We start from the raw sequence: 16,464 nt of genomic DNA, 5'->3' as shown, positions 1-16,464 counted from the left end.
GTTAAGATTAAATTATTTATATTTTTATTCAATAATTACCATCACAATATTAAGAAAAAATCTTAACACAATCTCTCGACCAATTAATTTTTACCTTTTGGGTTTGATTTTATTGTAGGGTGAACTAAATCTGCAGTTTGCACGGGCGGGGGTATCTGGTTTATTGATAAGTCACGAATGAAGTCTACAAAGAGAATAAGGCTGCTACTTTTGGCTTATTGTCCTAAAAATATCTTCTATTACTCTAAAATAAAGCCTGAGATATTTTATTGGCATTTTGCATTTTACATTATTATACAAGTCATTCTAATGATATGTGTTGCAATGTAAACATATATGATATTTACGTGTGCAAAGTGAATGTCCTTTCTTTATTCTTATGGGTAAATTAAAATCTTGATTGAATAATTTTCTTTTAATCTTGATTTAGGTCAACATATAAAATTATAAACATACAAAATTATGAGTCAATTACTTAATAGTTACATTACTTAATTAATAAATTTTTCTTGGTTATAATAATATTATTTTATTAGTGTTCTATTGTATTGTGTTCCGTGTAAGATTAGGATAGGATTTGAATTAATAACGAAAAAAATGAATAAAATAATCCTAATTAATAATATCATGATTTTTAAAACGAACAATGTCAGGGATCCCAACAATTAAGCTGATATATTATTCATCTAGTGAATGGTAGAATATTATTTTTATCAAAATTCACTATCTAATGGATGAATGTCACATAACAATTTAGACTTAAATGTAAAAATTTCAATCATTATTGTTTTAACAATAATTTCATATGTATAAATTATTCATATGAAATTACATTTAACAATATGAATAGACTTGTATAAATTTAAATTGAATAAAATTATTAGAGTGAAAATAAATGAGTATATATGATGTGAGAAATGGGAGAATGATATTAAATTCACATTCATCTCTATTAAAATAGAAAAAAAAATTGAAGCTCTTTGTCTTTAATTTCTTTCATCGCTTAATGAGTGGCTACGATTGAGTTTTTTATTTTGATGTAAATAATTAAGTCAGCCATTTTTCACTATATTATAATGATAATGAGAGGAAAGGAAAGAAAATAACAAAAAGAGGATCATAATTCTTAATTAAAACCCGACAAAGATAAGAGAAAGATTATTCTCATTTAGAGAAAGACATGTACTATGGTGAATAGTCTCCAAATTAGAGAACCGCAAAGGAGAGGTTGTCAGGATAAGGTTTATAAAAGGACAAGCTGAAATTGTCGATGCAGCCCCCCTCATTAGTCGCAAATGAAAGAGAACAAGGCTGCTACTTTTGTTTTATTGTCCTAAAAATATCTTCTATTACTCTAAAATAAAGCCTGAGATATTTTATTGGCATTTTGCATTTTACATTATTATACAAGTCATTCTAATGATATGTGTTGCAATGTAAACATATATGATATTTACGTGTGCAAAGTGAATGTCCTTTCTTTATTCTTATGGGTAAATTAAAATCTTGATTGAATAATTTTTTTTTAATCTTGATTTAGGTCAACATATAAAATTATAAACATACAAAATTATGAGTCAATTACTTAATAGTTACATTACTTAATTAATAAATTTTTCTTGGTTATAATAATATTATTTTATTAGTGTTCTATTGTATTGTGTTCCGTGTAAGATTAGGATAGGATTTGAATTAATAACGAAAAAAATGAATAAAATAATCCTAATTAATAATATCATGATTTTTAAAACGAACAATGTCAGGGATCCCAACAATTAAGCTGATATATTATTCATCTAGTGAATGGTAGAATATTATTTTTATCAAAATTCACTATCTAATGGATGAATGTCACATAACAATTTAGACTTAAATGTAAAAATTTCAATCATTATTGTTTTAACAATAATTTCATATGTATAAATTATTCATATGAAATTACATTTAACAATATGAATAGACTTGTATAAATTTAAATTGAATAAAATTATTAGAGTGAAAATAAATGAGTATATATGATGTGAGAAATGGGAGAATGATATTAAATTCACATTCATCTCTATTAAAATAGAAAAAAAAATTGAAGCTCTTTGTCTTTAATTTCTTTCATCGCTTAATGAGTGGCTACGATTGAGTTTTTTATTTTGATGTAAATAATTAAGTCAGCCATTTTTCACTATATTATAATGATAATGAGAGGAAAGGAAAGAAAATAACAAAAAGAGGATCATAATTCTTAATTAAAACCCGACAAAGATAAGAGAAAGATTATTCTCATTTAGAGAAAGACATGTACTATGGTGAATAGTCTCCAAATTAGAGAACCGCAAAGGAGAGGTTGTCAGGATAAGGTTTATAAAAGGACAAGCTGAAATTGTCGATGCAGCCCCCCTCATTAGTCGCAAATGAAAGAGAACAAGGCTGCTACTTTTGTTTTATTGTCCTAAAAATATCTTCTATTACTCTAAAATAAAGCCTGAGATATTTTATTGGCATTTTGCATTTTACATTATTATACAAGTCATTCTAATGATATGTGTTGCAATGTAAACATATATGATATTTACGTGTGCAAAGTGAATGTCCTTTCTTTATTCTTATGGGTAAATTAAAATCTTGATTGAATAATTTTTTTTTAATCTTGATTTAGGTCAACATATAAAATTATAAACATACAAAATTATGAGTCAATTACTTAATAGTTACATTACTTAATTAATAAATTTTTCTTGGTTATAATAATATTATTTTATTAGTGTTCTATTGTATTGTGTTCCGTGTAAGATTAGGATAGGATTTGAATTAATAACGAAAAAAATGAATAAAATAATCCTAATTAATAATATCATGATTTTTAAAACGAACAATGTCAGGGATCCCAACAATTAAGCTGATATATTATTCATCTAGTGAATGGTAGAATATTATTTTTATCAAAATTCACTATCTAATGGATGAATGTCACATAACAATTTAGACTTAAATGTAAAAATTTCAATCATTATTGTTTTAACAATAATTTCATATGTATAAATTATTCATATGAAATTACATTTAACAATATGAATAGACTTGTATAAATTTAAATTGAATAAAATTATTAGAGTGAAAATAAATGAGTATATATGATGTGAGAAATGGGAGAATGATATTAAATTCACATTCATCTCTATTAAAATAGAAAAAAAAATTGAAGCTCTTTGTCTTTAATTTCTTTCATCGCTTAATGAGTGGCTACGATTGAGTTTTTTATTTTGATGTAAATAATTAAGTCAGCCATTTTTCACTATATTATAATGATAATGAGAGGAAAGGAAAGAAAATAACAAAAAGAGGATCATAATTCTTAATTAAAACCCGACAAAGATAAGAGAAAGATTATTCTCATTTAGAGAAAGACATGTACTATGGTGAATAGTCTCCAAATTAGAGAACCGCAAAGGAGAGGTTGTCAGGATAAGGTTTATAAAAGGACAAGCTGAAATTGTCGATGCAGCCCCCCTCATTAGTCGCAAATGAAAGAGAACAAGGCTGCTACTTTTGTTTTATTGTCCTAAAAATATCTTCTATTACTCTAAAATAAAGCCTGAGATATTTTATTGGCATTTTGCATTTTACATTATTATACAAGTCATTCTAATGATATGTGTTGCAATGTAAACATATATGATATTTACGTGTGCAAAGTGAATGTCCTTTCTTTATTCTTATGGGTAAATTAAAATCTTGATTGAATAATTTTTTTTTAATCTTGATTTAGGTCAACATATAAAATTATAAACATACAAAATTATGAGTCAATTACTTAATAGTTACATTACTTAATTAATAAATTTTTCTTGGTTATAATAATATTATTTTATTAGTGTTCTATTGTATTGTGTTCCGTGTAAGATTAGGATAGGATTTGAATTAATAACGAAAAAAATGAATAAAATAATCCTAATTAATAATATCATGATTTTTAAAACGAACAATGTCAGGGATCCCAACAATTAAGCTGATATATTATTCATCTAGTGAATGGTAGAATATTATTTTTATCAAAATTCACTATCTAATGGATGAATGTCACATAACAATTTAGACTTAAATGTAAAAATTTCAATCATTATTGTTTTAACAATAATTTCATATGTATAAATTATTCATATGAAATTACATTTAACAATATGAATAGACTTGTATAAATTTAAATTGAATAAAATTATTAGAGTGAAAATAAATGAGTATATATGATGTGAGAAATGGGAGAATGATATTAAATTCACATTCATCTCTATTAAAATAGAAAAAAAAATTGAAGCTCTTTGTCTTTAATTTCTTTCATCGCTTAATGAGTGGCTACGATTGAGTTTTTTATTTTGATGTAAATAATTAAGTCAGCCATTTTTCACTATATTATAATGATAATGAGAGGAAAGGAAAGAAAATAACAAAAAGAGGATCATAATTCTTAATTAAAACCCGACAAAGATAAGAGAAAGATTATTCTCATTTAGAGAAAGACATGTACTATGGTGAATAGTCTCCGAATTAGAGAACCGCAAAGGAGAGGTTGTCAGGATAAGGTTTATAAAAGGACAAGCTGAAATTGTCGATGCAGCCCCCCTCATTAGTCGCAAATGAAAGAGAACAAGGCTGCTACTTTTGTTTTATTGTCCTAAAAATATCTTAATAAAGCCTGAGATATTTTATTGGCATTTTTCATTTTACATTATTATACAAGTCATTCTAATAAAATGAACTTTTGTTATGTGTTGCAATGTAAACATATATGATATTTACGTGTGCAAAGTGAATGTCCTTTCTTTATTCTTTTGTACCTACAATATAATCTGGATAAATTAAAATCTTGATTGAATATTTTGTTTTCTTAATCTTGATTTAGATTAATATATAAAATTATAAACATACAAAATTATGAGTCAATTACTTAACATTACTTAATTAATAAATTTTTCTTGGTTCTAATAATATTATTTTATTAGTGTTCTATTGTATTGTGTTCCATGTAAGATTAGGATAGGGTTTGAATTAATAATGGAAAAAATGAATAAAATAATCCTAATTAATAATATCATGATTTTTAAAAAGAATAATATTAAGGATCCCAACAATTGAGTTGATATATTATTCATCTAGTGAATGGTAAAAGATTATTTTTATCAAAATTCACTATCTGATGGATGAATGTCACATAACAATTTAGACTTAAATGTAAAAATTTCAATCATTATTGTTTTAACAATAATTTCATATGAATTTATCAAAATTATATTTAACAATATGAACAGACTTGTATGAATTTAAATCGAATAAAATTGATGGAGTGAAAATAAATGAGTATATATAATGTGAGAAATGGGAGAATGGTATTAAATTACTTTCGTTTCATGTAAGTAATTCAACAGAAAGAAATTTCTAAATTCAGCCTTAAATTTCCAGCAGCCATTTGGGGCTTGAGGGGGAAGGGACGGCATTGGTATTCTAAATTGTCGATGGAACCCACCTCATTTTTGTATTCTATATAAACGCCACAGAACCAGATTAGCAAACAATGCATAAACCATAATTACAATGGCATAGCGTCTCTTGCAACAGTGTTATTGCTATTGTCGGCTGCCACTACGGCTCCCTTGAATGCAGCAACAGCAATAACATGTGAGCAAGTGACAATCTAGCTAACACCATGCATCAGCTATGGTGTATTAGGTGGGGCTGTTCAGCCAGCTTGTTGTGAAGGCATTAGAGCTTTGAATGCTGCTTCAAAAACCACAGAAGATAGAAGGACCCAATGTAATTGTGTGAAGGAAGTTGAGAGTTACGAAGTCTTTTGGTTAACTTCAATCACTCTTTTTAGCTTCTATATAAGCACACCTACTCTATCTAAAATACAAGTGTGTGAGAGATAAAAATAAAATACGTAGAACGTATTAGAAAATACAGAGAGTGAAAACGAGAGAGAGAAAAGGCAACGGGCTCTTACAATGTGATATGGGGGGATTTTCTTTTATTATGATTATCCTCTGATCATATGAATAGAGTGGCATGAGGATTTTCCATGAGATTATCCTCTGTCTCTACAATGACATAACCTCGTTATGATCCTTTTGCATCCAGGGATCAAAAGGCATGCTCTTAGATCTCCCATTAATTTTGTATGTTGAAATATATACAAAAATCAACATTGGTATCAAAGCCAATGAGGGTTATGTTTTGTTTTGAATGTATTTGCATGAAACATGCCATGTTCTTTAATGATATATATGTTTTCACATCTAGAACACACTTCAATGGTATGTACTAAATCAATAATTGTTAGGCCTCGATTTTTGGTTTAAAATCACATGAATATATGTGGATTAAATGCAGAAATCTATGTGGCCTAAGTTATGAGAAAACAAAAATCCTAATCCATGAACCCGTAGTTTGTTTTACTCATAACTATTGATACAATACTTAGTTTTCTAAACATTTCATATCATTTGAAAGATAATTCAGAGAGCTTTCCAATGATATATCATATGCATAATTTTGAGTTATATCGAGAGAGAACGAACTAATCAAAGTTCTAGTTCAAAATATAGAAATTTTAATAATGTAGGAGATGAACTGTCCGCAAGTTGAACACTTGTTTTCTGAATAAGAAGAGCCAAATGATGATACAGTCTTTGCCTTTGTATTTAAATAATGGTTGGGATCTCTTCAAATTCTGCAAGAATCATAAGAGCTTCTGAATTTGCAGTTTGTGGAGTACGCAAATCCAAAGCATGATTTTGCAGCCTATAAACAAGCTGATGGTGCAGGGTAGCTATTTTAGCTGAGGTTATTTGTTCAGCTCCTTGGAGTTGGATCTGGACCTTTAAAGTGGTGGCAAGATTGGAATCAAGAAGTGAAAGATTAAAGTTGGGATAAAAGGTAAGCAAAGCACTTCCGCCATGGAGGGTGGTGAGAACTGTGCCAATGATGGTATGCTGATATTGCTTAAACCTGGTGTCAAGTAAAGCAATTGTAGCCATAGTAGGTAAGTCTTTCCGGCCATGAAGAGTGAGGATAAGGCGAACACCTCCAAGGTGAAGATGTGTATAGCCTTCACATTTCCATGTAGAGATCAACTCTGAGGGGATCTCAAGAGTGACATATTGTTCAGCTGTAGTAGCTTGCAAAGCACACTGATCGAGTCGGGACGACTAGATGTATTCTTTAGGATGAGGTCGTTTGGTGGAAATCAGGGTCTTAATACTTTTGGTAAAAGAAGGTTTTTTATACAGGTGATATGGACTGATGAGAGGTAAAGAAGATTCATTGATTTGAATAGATTCAGGAACATAGGAATATTCAACAAGATTTTCTATCTTACTGGCTGTTTGCTTAGTACAAGATTTAGGTAAAGAAAGAGTAGAAGACACATGATCATTTTACGATGAACTAAGGCATAGACAACCCAAAAAGACACACACTCTCCTTGGTCACTTAGTCTAAAGGCAGGATTCCATCTATTATCTCAGAACAAAGAAAGAATAAGAGCCTAACTAGCTTTCTGGTGCACAAGATCCTTTTTCAAGGCAAGTGCAGAGCATACTTACAGAAGATAGACATTTGAACAAGGGCAAAAGTTCTAAACCTAAAGAATCTTAGGATACCAAAAAGCTTAAAGCAAAAGCTAAAGACACCCATTATCACAAGATGACTAATATCTTAAAGAGAGATGGAGCCATCTTCAGATGATGATTCAGTCTCATCAGGGTCATGATCAGGGTTCTTGTCTTTCTTGAAGATTCTCTCTGGATGAGAACATCTTAGAACACATGGCCAAGGGCAATATTGTCCTTTTGCTTAGGTTTAGAACTCTTACCCTTGTTCAAATGTCTATCTTCTGCAAGTATGCTCTGCACTTGCCTTGAAAAAGGATCTTGTGCACCAGAAAGCTACTTAGGCTCTTATTCTTGCTTTGTTCTGAGATAATAGATGGAACCCTGCCTTTAGACTAAGTGACCAAGGAGAGTATGTGTCTTTTTGGGTTGTCTATGTCTTAGTTCATCGTAAAATGATCATGTGTCTTCTACTCTTTCTTTACCTAAATCTTGTACTAAGCAAACAGCCAGTAAGATAGAAAATCTTGTTGAATATTCCTATGTTCCTGAATCTATTCAAATCAATGAATCTTCTTTACCCCTGATCAGTCCATATCACCTGTATAAAAAACCTTCTTTTACCAAAAGTATTAAGACCCTGATTTCCACCAAACGACCTCATCCTAAAGAATACATCCAGTCGTCCCGACTCGATCAGTGTGCTTTGCAAGCTACTACAGCTGAACAATATGTAACTCTTGAGATCCCCTCAGAGTTGATCTCTACATGGAAACGTGAAGGCTATACACATCTTCACCTTGGAGGTGTCCGCCTTATCCTCACTCTTCATGGCCGGAAAGACTTACCTATTACGGCTAGAATTGCTTTACTTGACACCAGGTTTAAGCAATATCAGCATGCCATCATTAGCACAGTTCTCACCACCCTCCATGGCGGAAGTGCTTTGCTTACCTTTTATCCCAACTTTAATCTTTCACTTCTTGATTCCAATCTTGCCACCACTTTAAAGGTCCAGATCCAACTCCAAGGAGATGAACAAATAACCTCAGCTAAAATAGCTACCTTGCACCATCAGCTTGTTTATAGGCTGTAAAATCATGGTTTGGATTTGCGTACTCCACAAACTGCAAATTCAAAAGCTCTTATGATTCTTGCAGAATCTGAAGAGATCCCAACCATTATTCAAATACCAAGGCAAATTCCTCGACACGAATTGATCAAACTTATGCCTTTAGAATGGTTATCCAATTATAAACAATTTCATCAAAATTCTGAACCCATACAAACTTCTGAAAGTCATTTTCAGAAAAATTCAGATGGAACTGTTCGTCTTACTTTTAAACCACCACCCAGTTCATCCTCAGAACCACCCAGATTATCTTTTACCTATTCTTCAATGATCACTTCTGTACATACAGAACAAGAAAACCTACCCATTCAGGCCTTTAATGATCAAGGTTTTCCCATATACCCAGCAAAACTCCATGGACATTTCTTGTGGGATGTCCCAGCCTCAGGCAACTGTGATGCAGGCTGTCCTTGTTGGGAAGATATTGAAGAAGATGATGACAGATTATTTTTCTAGCTTGCTGATACCATATTGCTCATCCTAAAGGAGAGATTGAGAGGGAAAGTCTTTTGGGTTCAAGCTTTGAAAGGAAGAGAACGATTCATGGCTATGATTGGGATGGCCTAAATAGAAGTGACAAGAGTGGGTTTATTCATAGACGGACGAGTGAGAAAATCAGGGATGAGATTTTTATCACCTTTGATGTGTTGGATTGTGAAATCATACTTGGCAAACCAAGCTTTCAAGTTAAGCAATTGTTTGTCAGGTAGTAATTTGTTCTTAAAGTTAAGAATCTTTGGAAAAGATGAGTTGTCCATCCTGATAAGGAAATTATGGCTGATCAGATGGAATTCAAAATTTTTGATTCCATACTTAACTGCTAAAATCTCCTTGTAAATGACATGGTAATTCTTCTCTGCATCCTTGAATTGTCCACTTGCATGAGCACAATAGGATTCTAGTTCTCCAATTTTTTCTAAAAGAACTGCACTCTAGAATTCATCACTGGCATCTATCTGGAGAATTCTTTGTCCTGTTGTTGGAATCTTGAGTTTTGGTGGTGACTGGGAAATCTTTTTGAGCTTTTGGATAGCTATTGTCTATTCGGGACCCCATGGTGGAGTTTGCTTTTTTAGCATGCGTGACAATTTGCTGGTGTGGACCGCAACTTTGGGAATAAAGTCTCTCAAATAATTCACAATTCTAAGGAACTGTTGAATTTTCTTTTTATTGAGATCTGTATTCAGAAATTTTGTCAATTCTTCTATAATGTGTGGCCCTGGATGGTAGTGACCATCTTTTAAGACCATGTCAAGAAAGTCAATAGATTCCTTTCCAATGCTACTTTTCTTTTCAGAAAGTATTATGCCATGTGATTGCACAATGTCAAAGAAATCCGAAAGTAACTTTTGGTGGGTCTGGTGGTTAGTGGAAAACAACAAAATGTCATCGATATGCACCAAAGCATGATGGAGGATGGGAGAAAATATTTTGACCATTGCTTTTTGAAAAAGGGAAGGTGCAACTTTAAGACCAAAAGGCATTACCGTCCATTGGTAATGGGCATTTGGAATGCAAAAGGATGTTTTAGGTCTATCAGTGGGTGAAATGCCAAGTTGCCAAAAACCCGCTTTAAGATCAAATTTGGAAAAGACTGTGGCACCTTGAAGATGCACGAACAAAGACTGGATTTTTGGAAGAGGAAATTTATCATCTCTGAGAAAAGCATTCAGAGGTTGATAATCAATGACTAATCTCTTTTTTCCTCGAACTAATTCAGACTTTTTTTTCAACATAAAAAGCTTGACATGCCCAATCTGAAGTTGTTGGCTCAATGAGCCCTTGCTGTAGCAATTGATCACATTCTTGTTTGGCTAAAAGAAGATTAGAAGGTGACATTCCTGGATGAGTTGCTTTTGTGGGATTGATAACTTCATTTAGTTTGAAGGGGAGATGAATGAAGAACTTACTATTCTTCTAGAGAGGAAAAGGATGATTGAACTGAGAATGGTTTTCAGGACAGAACTGAAGAAGTTTTTGTGTAATGGAGGAATAGCGAGGAACTATATTAGAGAGAGTATACAGACGTAAAACATCTGTATAAGGCAAAAACATTTGTTTAAACTTGATTCCAGTTGGTGTGATGTAAAGCTTTTTAACTAGATGAAAAATATCAAACCCTATGAGAAGGTCTTTATCTAGTAAATCTGAACCAACGAATTTTTGCCATTTGACACAGTTTGTAAAAAATCTGGATTCCAATGGCTTTTTTGGTAATCAAAGAGGTTTCAAAGATCTCACCATTGGCTGCTTTGAAGAATTTTGTGTGATTTTCCCAACAAGAAGAAAGGAGGATTAAGCATGCTTCGTTGTGCACTTGTGTCAAGAAAACCAATGACAGGAATAGGTTTATGGAACTTTAAAGGGAGGACTGAAATTTTCACTGAGGGTATGGTAGGATTAGAACGAGCTTGACTGATTTCCTGAACTATAGAGATAACATAAATTTCCTCAATGTCAGAATCATATGTGGATTCTACAAGGATGAATGCCGTTTGATCATCTTGTTCTGTCTGTTCAGAGAAATTTGATTCAACATCTTCTTGATCAGAAAGCATTGAAGATTGTTGTAAATGTTGCATAAGACGAACAGCTTTGGCAGACTTGTTTGGACAGTTTCTGGCAAAATGACCTCGTTTCTTGCAGATAAAGCATTTGTTATGCCTCTTTTTTCTGAACTGGGATGGATCTTTCTTCTTGAAATATCTATAGGGCCTTTTGAATTTCTTGGAAGAAGATTTGTAAGAGTGCTTCTAGAAATGACCTTTCTTTTTGGTAGAACAAGTGCATTTCTTGTCATCTTTGCACTGAATCTTTAGATGCGGCTTTTTGCAGGCTAAAGTAAAGGGTTGCCTGTTTTCAATGAGGTCTTTGAAGAAATCTTTCTGTTCACATATCTTGTCGAGACATAACATAGTTAACTAGAAGATTTTTCCAAGAGAGATGTTGGCTATGTCCAGGTTGAAAGCCGTTATCTGTCTTTAAAGTTCTGGCTGGAGTTCTAGAGGAAGTGAAGCAATGAAAACATGCTTTAAGGTTGGATCATTGAATCCATTTAGCTTGTAGTAGAGCATGCTCATCCTTTTGTAATGTATCTCCAGATGGTTGCGTTTAAGGGAGCAACATTTCATCTGATGAAATTCTTTTCTGGCTGCCTCATTTGTTGCAGTTGGTTCTCCAATAAATTATTCATGAATAACTGCAAGAGCTATGGCGGGAGTAGTTTGAATTAGTTGAAGTTATCTGTATTCTCCTAGACTTTCAAACCAATCTCGTAATGAATCGGTAAATCTTGAACAGAATTCTCAGAGAACTGCTTGAGACTGAGCATTAGGTCGTGTCATTTGGACATCAATCTATGCAGCAAACTCTTGGTATCTAACTGGCCATTTGTGGCAAGGAATATCATCAAAAGTAAACCATGGTGTTGAAAATGGTTTAGAAGAAGACTCAGAGGCTGAGAAAGGGGGAACTGGTTCAGTCTGGGAACTGTCTTGGTCTTTATCGTCACTTTCCTCATCTGACTCATGCACACCTGGTGTAGATGTACTTGGTTGGACCATGAGTAATCCAGAGATGTCTGCATATTGAGATTCTAAGTCTGAAGAAGATTGTTCATAGGAACTGGAACTATCATTGGAAGATGCGTATGAATCAGTACCATTGTCTTGTAAACCAACACTTTGGTAATAGTATAGGTGAACATGAGCCTTATCTTTCTTTGATGGCTCTGGAGTTGCTTTTGGAGAGTCTTCTGGCACAGTTGAGGTTTATTTTGGTCTTGGCTCCAAGATTTTGACTTTGTGGCTGGCTTCTTTGGAGTAGATTGAGTAGGTTCTTGTTTTCTGTAGAGAAGACTTGAGAGACCAAAGAACTTGTTATAATCCATCGGTGGCTTAGAAGGATGATAAAAGGGTTGGTAAGTATCAAAGAAAGGGGCACGAATGGGTAAAGATTGAGTTTTGGTGAAAAGGGATGGTTGTTCTTTCTTTGCATCAATTTTGGCTAATTCTACTTTGAGCTTTCTAATCTTTGCTTCTTTTTTGTTAAATTCTGGACCCCAAATACAATTATTGATCATCGTTCTGAGATTAGTATTTAACTTAGAGATTTTGTTTTGAAGATTTAGATAAATCTGTTCAAGCTGAGCACTAATTGAATCCACCTTTGTTTCAGTTTTTGACACTTGTGTTGCCACCTTATCAATCTTTCTACCAAGATTATGAAGTGCCTGGTTTTGAGCATTGGCATTTTGAGTTTGCCAATTTAGGACCGCCTCATATTGTTTTGGGGGTTCTGGTTTGCCAGAGGAAGTTATGGGTGATTGCACAAAAGGTTGAGAAATAACCTTTGTTTGTGGATTTGTTTGTTTTTCCAGAGGGGGAAAAGACTCTTGGTAAGATTGGCTGGAGGAAGAAAACATTAAACACGACTTGAGTTTTGGTGGAGAAGGAATGGGTTCTTGTTGAATGGCCTTTTTGTCTTCCTTTTCTATCCATCTGAGGGCTTTTTTATAAATCGGCAAAGGCTGGCTTGAGGCTGGATCATCCAGTGGCTCCAGAGAATAAGTTTTGCAAGGAGTTTTTTGGTGAGAAGACTTTTTCCGCCTTTTTTGTCGCCTCATGATTTCAAAATCTTCATCATTATCATAAGAATCATCCAAACAAGGGCAATTTGGATTGCATATATGGGCTTCAGGAACATCCTATAAGAAGTGACCATTAATTTTATCAGGATATACTAGATATCCTTCTGAAGAAAAACCATGGATTGGAGGATTTTCTTCTTGTCTTGTGGATACAGCTTTGATCATGGCTGTATAAGAAAGCCTTGAAGCTTCTGGAGCTGAAGATTGTCCTGGTTGCTGAAAAGATAATTTAACTTGGCCATCAGATCTTCTTTGAAAGATAGCTTCAGAAGTTTGGATTGGTTCTGAATTCTGATGAAATTGCTCATAATTGGAAAGCCATTCCAATGGCATTAACTTGAGCAATTCTTGTTTTTGGATTTGCTTATAATGCATCTGTGGTTGTTTGTGAAGTGGGGAGATCCAGTGCATGATTATGTAATCGATACACTATTTGGTGATAAAGTGTAGCTTTTTTTTGCTCCTTGGAGCTGAACCTGAACTTTTATGGTTGTTTGCAGATTTGGGTCTTCAAGGGACATGTTGGAATTAGGATAGAAGGTTAACAATACACTTCCAGCATGGAGTGTTGTTAAACCAGTACCGATGACAGCATGTTGGTATTCTTTGAATCGGATGTCTAGCAAGGCAATTCTGGCCGAAATTGGCAAACCTTTTCTTCCATGCAAAGTGAGAATTAATCTTACACCTCCAAGATGAAGGTGCATATACCCTTCTCATTTCCAACTGGTAATGAGATTCAGTAGGTATTTCAAGTGTAACATATTTTTCACTTTGGGAGGCTTGAAGAGCACATTGATCTAGTCTAGAGGATTGAATATACTCTTTAGGAAGAGGTCTTTTTGTAGAGATCAGGGTTCGAATGCTTCTGGTTAAAGAGGTTTTTTGTTTATAGAGTTGGTAAGGGCTCATTACTGGGAATTGTGACTCATTAATCTATGCTGACTTAGGGATGTAACAGTATTCAACATGTGGTTGTTGATCATTCGTCTGAGATCGGTATTTATCTGCAAGAAACGCGGTCATTTTGCTTGAAACTGTCCTCACAAATCTGGGGTGTTAGATTGATTCTGACCCTCCATGGTAGAAAAGGTTTACCTGTTACAACTAGAATTGCTCTCCTAGACACCAGGTTCAAACAGTACCAACATACAAGAATGAGTAAGAGAAAGAGAAGAAGAAAGAGAGATATGAGAAGATTGAGAAGAAGTTGGATTTGTAGATAAGGATGCCATATGAATGAAGTTTCTCCTAGGTTTACAAGTAACACTTGAACGTTAAACTATGATACCACCTCTGCTTGAGTTCGTTTGGCTCTGATAGTCGGGGATCAGAGTACGTGGCATTGTTATACCAGAACTATAACAGGTTGAACCTGTTCTTTGGACCAGTAGTTCGCAAGTTCGGGTTTCCAGCCGATATACCCTTATCCTTTAGTGGTATCAAAGCTCATCCACAAGTGTGGGTCATCCCACACATAATACTTTGCATCACTCTTGATCTTGGCCTTTTGTGCACGGGTCAACTCCTCTGGTACTATTCTGGTAACCAAGTAATTTACAATAAATGCGTACCAAGGAGGAATTGTACCTACTTGTAGTAACTGCTCATCTCAAAAGTTCTCATGCATTGGAAGTGCATCTTCGTTATGGGTAAGTCGACTCAAATGATCTGCCACCAAATTCTCAGAACCTCTCTTATCTAAAATCTCTAAGTCAAATTCTTGCAATAGAAGTATCCATTGAATAAGATATAACTTAGCATCTTTTTTAGTGAGCAAGTACCTAATAGGTGCACAGTCAGCTTATCCAACACCTGGAATCCACTACAGAATTTTCCCCAACCACAGATCAAGTTGAACCCTTGTTTTCTGAACAAGAAGAGTCAAATGATGATATAGTCTTTGCCTTACTAGTAGACTCTAGTGATTCAGACAGTTTTGATTTTGAACCCATTTACACAGTCCAACCTTCCTCCATTCTCATTCATGACTATACCATACCCATACCTTCTGTCAAAATCCAAATTATCCCCAATTGGTATCAGAGCCATGCTCGAAATTCTCATATATTGGTATAGGTTATAAGAGTTCAATGCCTTCAGAATCAAAGCTTTAAAGAATAGAAAATCTTAATCTTATGGCTTCATCATCATCCTCAGCTACTCCTGCTTCATCATCTTCTCCAGTTACTCTTTCTTCTACTCTTTCTTTACCTAAATCTTGTACTAAACAAACAGCCAGTAAAATAGAAAATCTTGTTGAATACTCCTATGTTCCTAAATCTGTTCAAATCAATGAATCCTTTTTACCTCTAATCAATCCTTATCACTTGTATAAAAAACCTTCCTTTACTAGAAGTATCAAAACTCTAATTTCCACCAAACGACCCTATCCGAAGGAATATATCCAGTCATCCTGACTCGATCAGTGTACTTTGCAAGCTACCACAGCTGAACAATATGTCACTCTTGAGATCCCCTCAGAATTGATCTCTACATGGAAACGTGAAGGCTATACACATCTTCACCTTGGAGGTGTTCGTCTTATTTTCACTCTTCATGGGAGAAAAGGCTTACCTGTCACAGCCAGGATTACTTTACTTGACACCAGGTTTAAGCAATATCAGCATGCCATCATTGGCACTGTCCTAACCACCCTCCATGCCGGATTCCAATTTGACCACCACTTTAAAGGTCCAGATCCAACTCCAAGGAGCTGAACAAATCATCTCAGCTAAAATAGCTACCCTGCACCATCAGCTTGTTTATAGGCTGCGAAATCATGCTTTGGATTTGCCTACTCCACAAATTGCAAATTCAGAAGCTCTTATGATTCTTGCAGAATCTGAAGAGATCCCAACCATCATTCAAATCCCAAGGCAAATTCCCCGACAAGAATTAATCAAACTCATGCCTTTAGAATGGTTGTCCAATTATGAACAATTTCATCAAAATTCCGAACCCATACAAACTTCTGAAAGTCATTTTCAGAAAAATTCAGATGGAACTGTTCGTCTTACTTTCAAACCACCACCTAGTTCGTCTTCAAAACCACCCGGGTTATCTTTTACCTATTCTTCAATGATCAC

General features: G+C 33.8%; 1 protein-coding gene across 5 annotated transcripts in view; it reads left to right on the top strand.

Annotated features, from left to right (window-relative positions):
- The window catches only part of LOC102619070 (non-specific lipid-transfer protein 1-like), a 54,539-nt gene that overhangs the window by 927 nt on the left and 37,148 nt on the right, over positions 1-16,464 (top strand). For 2 of the 5 annotated variants that reach the window (XM_025092860.2, XM_006491870.4), the window contains exon 2: positions 119-374. The exons of the other annotated variants lie outside the window; for them this stretch is intronic. In XM_025092860.2, coding sequence (XP_024948628.1) covers positions 119-123 — 5 coding nt within the window. In that variant the 3' untranslated portion in view covers positions 124-374. Of the gene's footprint in view, positions 1-118; positions 375-16,464 lie in introns of those variants that run through there. 5 annotated transcript variants of the gene reach the window in all.

This window comes from Citrus sinensis, chromosome 7 (genome assembly GCF_022201045.2).
Source record: "Citrus sinensis cultivar Valencia sweet orange chromosome 7, DVS_A1.0, whole genome shotgun sequence".
NCBI classification, from domain to species: Eukaryota; Viridiplantae; Streptophyta; class Magnoliopsida; order Sapindales; family Rutaceae; genus Citrus; species Citrus sinensis.
This window is presented reverse-complemented; position numbering and strand designations above follow the sequence as displayed.